Source organism: Marmota flaviventris, chromosome X (assembly GCF_047511675.1).
Source record: "Marmota flaviventris isolate mMarFla1 chromosome X, mMarFla1.hap1, whole genome shotgun sequence".
Classification (NCBI taxonomy): Eukaryota; Metazoa; Chordata; class Mammalia; order Rodentia; family Sciuridae; genus Marmota; species Marmota flaviventris.
In genome coordinates, this window is record NC_092518.1 from 57,053,632 (window position 1) to 57,060,758 (window position 7,127).

The 7,127-nt window shown below is 38.3% G+C and overlaps 1 protein-coding gene across 1 annotated transcript in view; it reads left to right on the forward strand.

The window, feature by feature from the left end:
• The window catches only part of Tex11 (testis expressed 11), a 299,055-nt gene extending 292,582 nt beyond the window's left edge, over nucleotides 1–6,473 (forward strand). The window contains exons 29-30 of the mRNA XM_027935840.2: nucleotides 5,287–5,451; nucleotides 6,292–6,473. Coding sequence (XP_027791641.2) covers nucleotides 5,287–5,451; nucleotides 6,292–6,363 — 237 coding nt within the window. The 3' untranslated portion in view covers nucleotides 6,364–6,473. The remainder of the gene's footprint in view (nucleotides 1–5,286; nucleotides 5,452–6,291) is intronic.
• Nucleotides 6,474–7,127: the final 654 nt, after the last annotated feature.

Consider the following 7,127-nt stretch of genomic DNA (forward strand, 5'->3'; position numbering starts at 1 on the left):
TATCTGACTTGGTTAATCTTAAATTTCCAGAATAGACTGATATATGAGACAAAAATTAGATTAGTGGTTTCCCTGGGCTTGAGGGGGATTGTATTGGGGGGGTGAGGAAGGAGTTAATGGGCACAAAAATTTCCTTTGGGAGTGATGAAAATATTCAGAAATTGATTGTAGTCATGGTGGCAGAACTCCTTGAATATACTGACAATTGAAGTGTATACTTTTAAGTAGGTAAACTGTATGGTATGTAAATTTTATCTCAGTAAAGTTGATATATACAATATTCACTTTGGGGAATCTATGCCTAAAAAGATGGGCATTTGTGCTCTAAAATATCTACAATTCAGTTAGAGATTTGCATGACTGCCAATATGTAAAGTTGTTGAGGACAGAGATAACTGATTTCAAATCTGAGCCTCCAAAAATCATCAGAGCAAATTCACTGGCAGGAATAGTCTTCTTAAGACTATTCACATTGGCAACTCCATGTTGCTTTGAGGTGAGTAACTGAAGAGATGCATTTCTTTATTGAGGATTAACAATTATCTTGAGCAATGCAAGACATGAGGGTAGCTAATGCAAATTGAAATAAAATTCCAGTGGTCCCTAAGCCATTGAATGGCACCATCATTCCTCTCACTTGCCAAAGCCAAACATCCAGAAGTCATCTTCATGCCTCCTTTACTCCCATTTCTAATTTATCACCAAGATCTGTCAATTCTATCTTCTATAAATATTTCTTCATTTCATCTACTTCTTCTCATCTTCCAACATCCACAACTAGTTCAAGTTATCTTGTTTTATCTCGGGTACTACAGGAATCTTTTGTCTGGTCTCATATCTACTCTTGCTTGCTTCTAAGCTTTTATTCATCCAGCAACCAGGGGGATCATTTAAATTTTCAAAATTTAAATTTGTGTGACCTTACTTTATCCTCTTTTTAAAAAAAATATTTATTTTTTTACAGTTGTACACAATAACTTTATTTAATTTATTTTTTAATGTGGTGCTGAAGCTCGAACCCAGGGCCTTGCACATGCGAGGTGAACACTCTACTGCTGAGCCACAAACCCAGCCCCACTTTATCCTCTTTTGTAATTTCCCATTGCTCTCCAAACAAAGACCAAAGTCCTAAACGTAGCCTATGAGGTCCTGCCAACCTGTCTGTCTTAATCTTGAGCTACTCTTTCCCTCATTCTGCACTGTTAACCACACTTTACAAGGCAAATAACTACCCCCTTATAGACAAATATGATGGTCCCTGGTCTTCATTATTGACCACTGCTTCCTTATCACAGCTCTTGTTTTCCCTTGTCTTGCATTTTCTCACCACTCCTCTGAGTTGTTGTTTCCCTCTTCCCACCCAACTATGAACATTCCCAGTATTGTCTATCCTCTTTTCTATATTCCATACTTTTGTCTTTTAAGTGAATTGATATTCTTTATTACCTGAATCCAAGTACATGCCTACATGGTATGAGTAGGATAGAGATACACAGAGATTACATAAAATGCCCAGAATAGGCAAATCCATATAAACAGACAATAGATTAGTGGTAGCCAGGCGCTGGAGGAGGAAGGAATGGGGAATGACTGCTAATGGGTCATTACCTCACACCCTATGTATTGAAAATAGAACTTATCACTATCTTGATCCCTTAATCCCAGAAATATTTCCTTCCATCTTTTTTTCTTTTTTTTTCAATTTGTTCTACTTTGTTGCCATCTTTTCTTTTAATTTTACCAGTATTCTCTGAAACTTTGTATTTTAGAGCCATTTTCTTTCTTTTTAAAAAAAATATTCAAATGTATGAATTGTCAAGATCATTGTACTGTCATGTGTAGCTAAAAAAAATAGTTGTAGGGCTGGGGTTGTGGCTCTGTGTAGAGCACTCACTTCACAAGTGTAAGACCCTGGGTTTGATCCTCAGCACCACATAAAAATAAATAAGCAAAATAAAGATATTGTGTCCATGTGTAACTAAAAAAAAATAAAAATAAAAAAATTAGTTGTGGATGGACACAATACCTTTATTTTATTTATTTATGTGGTGCTAAGGATCAAAACCAGTGTTCCATGCATGTGAGGCAAGCACTCTATCACTGAGCCACAACCCCAGCCCTAGAGCCATTTTCAATTGACCTAAATTTTATTTCCTATATCAAATTGGTTACCAAGTTCTACTGATTCTCTCTTTAGAACATTTCTTAACATCTTTTCAATGTCACTGTTTTACTTTGACCCCCATCACTTTATTCTTAGACTCTTACTATCCCCTTTAAACAAATCTTGGGCTGGGGGTAGCTTAGTGTTAGAATGCTTGCTGACATTTGGAAAGCCCTGAGTTAGACCCACAGCACTGCAAAAACAAGCAAGGAAGCAAACACACCCCCCAAGTCTTCCTGTCTGTGTTTTTTCACACTCCAGTCTTTTCTAAACACCACTGGCATCTTGATCTTATTAAAACTACAGTTTCATTATATCACTTTCTTCCCAAAATGTTTCAGTGCCTTTCCACTGGCAACAGAATAATTCCAAATCCCATGGCTTATAATGCAAAACCTCTTGCACTCTACCTCACAGGATATTAGTCCTTCTTACCAAGATTTAAAAAGTAACATGGGCTGGGTGTGATGGCACATACCTATAATCCCAGAGGCTTGGGAGGCTGAAGCAGAAGAATCACAAGTTCAAAGCTAGCCCCAGGAACTTAGCAAGACCCTAAGCAACTTAGTGAGACCCTGTCTCTAAATAAAATTAATAAATAAGGCTGGAGATAAGGCACAGTGGCTAAGCACCCCTGGGTTCAATCCCTGGTACCAAAAAAAAGTGCCATGGTTTCTTTACTGTAAAACTTCCTTAAATGTTCAATGAATTAATATGCATTATAATGTTGCAAGAGGATGATATATAGAACACAGCATTTGCAAAACTTATTTGACTAAGAACCTTGTATTCATAGACCATCTGTTAACATTTCTGATGACACTAATGTTCTGAGGAAGAGCATGTAGGAAATGCTTAAAAAGCCCATCCTACACTTGAGTCTCCTTTCCCATTAATTACTCTACATAAATTGTCTGCTTAGGCCAGACCATATTATGCTTGCTCTCAAATACAAGTCTTTATTCTCTTCTGCCCATTTGAAACAACCTTTTCTTTTTCTGTGAATTTATATTTTTATTTTGTTGATATTTAATTTTATATATCATAAAACTCACTATGTCAAAGTATACAATTCAAGCTGGGTACAGTGGTACACGCCTGTCATCCCAGCAGCTCAGGAGGCGGGGGCAGGAGGATCGCGAGTTCAAAGCAAGCCTCAGCAAAAGTGAGGCACTAAGCAACTCTGTGAAACCCTGTCTCTAAAAAAAATACAAAATAGGGCAGGGGATGTGGCTCAGTGGTCAAGTTCTCCTGAGTTCAATCCCTGGTACACACACACACAAAAAGTATGCAATTCAGTGGATGTTGTTCACAGAATTGTACAACTATCACCATTATCAAATTCCAGAACATTTTTATCACTCCAAAAGGAAACGCTGTACCCATTAGCAGACATTCCCTCATTCTTCCCTCCCCCAGCCCCTGGCTACCACTGATCTACTTTCTGTCTCTATGGATTTGCTTATTCTGGACATTTCATATGATCTCTGCATATCTCTATCTGGCTCATCTACCCTCAGATCATGTTTGTTTGGTCACTTTTTTTTTTCATTCATTTGGTTAAAATGACAACACTCATACTCTGTATCACTGGACCAGGCTGTGAATACACAAAGTTGAATGACACTTTGCCTTCAGGGAACTCCCCCTGTTAGTGGTGGAGACAGACAAGAAGACAGTGTTAGAAGTACTTTTGTGGTACTAGGAGCAAAGAGATTTGAGCAAGAAATTGTGGAGAGTCAGGAAAAAAAACTCACTTAGGAATTCACATTTAACTGGAAATTTAACCATTTGTTCATTCACTAATTCATTAAGAAAATTTTTGTGTGCTTCCATTATGTGCCAGGCATAGTGTAGGACTCTGGAGATACAAAAACGGAACAAAAATAATCCCCTCTACTCCAAGGAACTCAACAGTCTGGAGGAGATAAATATATATAAGAAGAGACAATGTGTTAAAATATTGTGATGTAATTTGTACTAGAGGAATGGTATAGAGAAAGCTTACTGTGGGAACAGAGAAATAATTCTGCTTGTGAATTTGAAGAATAAGTAGAAGTTTGCCAATTGGACAAGGACAAAGAGAAAGATTTCAGGTAGAGACTAGGTCACCTCTGACTGAGCTATCCTAGCAGTCATCTCTTAATGAACTAGAGAATAAATAACTTTGTCACTCTGTCTAATCCTCAGTTACATGCTATGTTTCAGTACTGGAAATTGAATCCCAATGCTTCACTCTCTACCACTGAGCTATATCCTCAGCAGTTAAGCTATCTTTATATATATATGGATGCCTTGCCTCTCCAAAGGCATTGTGTCCTTTGTGATAAGAGCTTTGTCTTATTCCTCACAGTGCCCTCATTGTCAAATGTTTCTTATGCATGGTAATTTTTTTTATGGATCCAAATGAATGAATGACAGCTGAGACAACATCCTTGACACTGAAGAAGCTTTTGCCCAAGTGTTCTGTCACATCTCCCCCTCCAGGGGCCTGAGACCTTTTGTGCAGATGAAGGACTTTAACATGAATGCTCTTTTTATGCTCCACCTTGGGACTAATCCTTCTCACTATTGAAAAGTTCTGTGAAGAAGGTAATATAATCCTGTGGTTAGTCATGGTAAAGGTGACTGATAAGGCTAAAGGACCATCATAGAAATGTGCCCTTTGTTCATATCTCAGTAGTAAAAATTAATATCATGTCTATTCCATGAGTAGAAATTGAGAACCTTGGGAAAATTACTTCTTGACAAACTCTAAAACGTGGAGGTAGGAATTGGGGAGACAATTGACAGAGGACAGCATCAAGGGAAGCCCCAAACAGGAAATAGGTTTTTCCTCTGTATCCTAATTCAGGGAGACCAGGAATTTGTCTCTAATGATTTTTCAGTTGAAAGGACCTCATTGCCTTTTCCATTTATGTTTCACTTCATGAAATGTTGCTAGGGAACATTCTACAGCTGATAGACTTCAAGTTGCTCTCCTACTGCCCAGAGCACAGGCTTTCCTTCATGCTAGCAGAACATTCACTGTTTAAAATAATGAGACACAGCATTGATACAGGAAGAGCTACAATGAGTTGTGACAGTAATAACTGTAGAACACCCACTGTTCTTGATTTCAGGAAGGCTACCCAGAAATAGAGATTCTCTGGCTGATGACCAAATCCTGGAATACCGGAATACTTATGTTTAACAGGAGCAAGTATGTGTCTGCTGAAAAGTGGTGTGGCCTGGCATTGCGTTTCCTTCATCACCTTGGCTCCCTCAAGGGAAACTATGAGACTCAGGTGAGGAGGGAAAGGGCTAAGGTAGCATGACTTAGGGGGGAGAGAGTGTTTAGCTGGGCTCTCCATAAGGACCCAATGACCTTCCTTGGTTAGGCAAGGATATTAATCATTTTTCCTCTCAGTGGTTTCATATAACTTCAGGAGTTAGGGGACTGTACACAATAAACTCTTAGAGCAAAAACCAGGAAAGATGGAGAACAGGAGGAAACTTAGGGATAGCAAATGGAATCTAATTAAGAAGACTGCCAAGAGTGAGCTCTGGAAAGATGTGTCACTGTCAATGCCAGTGCATGCGGGGAAGGACGGGTCTCTGCTCAAAGCAATGGCTGTTCAAATAGGCATTTCCTCCAGGAACTATTTTCAGTTACAGGCAACTGGGCCATTAGCTAAACAGGAGAGGTTCAGTGGAGAAAAATCCTTGTTTCCAAATAAGAGCAAAGAATCCCAGGCACAATGGCATACACCTATGATCCCAGCTAATTAGGAGTCTGAAATGAGAGGATCTCAAGTTTGAGGCCAGCGTGGGAAACTTAGGGAGACCATCTCAATATATATCTATGGCTGGGGATATAATTCAGTGGTAGAGTGCCCCTGGGTTCAATCCCCAGTACCACAAAAGAAAGAGAAAAGAATCATTTCTGTTTTGAGTACCTTTGCCTGTTCCTAATTAAACAGATCTAATGCATTTGGATCCCTCTACCCACAAATGGATTTGTTTTGCTCCCACAAATGGATCCTTGGATGGCAGAAGATAAGGGTTAGAATTCTGTGCTATCTCAATGGAACTTTCCCAAATTTCCTTTTCTTCTCAAGAAATTTCTTTGCTATTTTCTTTTCTAGATGAATGCTCTGTATAGTGAGCTCATGGAAGTATTAGATAAAAAGAAGGGTTCACTTTTTAATGAAGAGTGAGAATTACCAGAGCAAAGTTTCTGAGCAGGCAAGCTCACAGCACTTGAAGAAGATGTATTGTCCTGAACTGCTGAATATTTCAATTTTCGCCATTTTCTCTTTGAGTTTTTGTTTCTGTTTTCTCATGCCATGTTCTCATGTTGGTGAATGAATTTTCTTAAATAAAAGCATTTTGACATTTACCCAGTGACCAGCTCATTTATAGGGAATGAATGAATTTTCCAAATTCCTAAAGATTATATTGAAATAGCCTGTGTGAGAGCAAGATGCTTTATGTACCTTGTGAGCAATAGGGAATGTTCATCCCAGTCCAACACAACATTTTATGTCCAAAGTGCTTGAATTCCCAATACCTAAAGATGACAGAGAATCATAAACTTCATTGGAAGGATCTTCATGGTAATTTATCTGATTCATGAAATCTCTCTCTGGCATCCTTGAGAATTGGTTGCCCAGTCTCTATTAGAACATAATCTCTGTCAGGGAACTCCTAAGATAATTCATTTCTTTCTTTCTTTCTTTCTTTCTTTCTTTCTTTCTTTCTTTCTTTCTTTCTTTCTTTCTTTCTTTCTTTCTTTCTTTTTCTTTCTTTCTTTCTTTCTTTCATCTATCTATCTATCTATCTATCATCTATCTGTCATCATCTATATATCATCTTTCTCACTCTCACTGGTAAAAAGCTTTTCCTCATACTGAAGAGCAGTCTATCTCCCTGTGGCAAGTCTGCCATCTCTGTCCCAGACACCCTTTGGAAAATGGAAGAT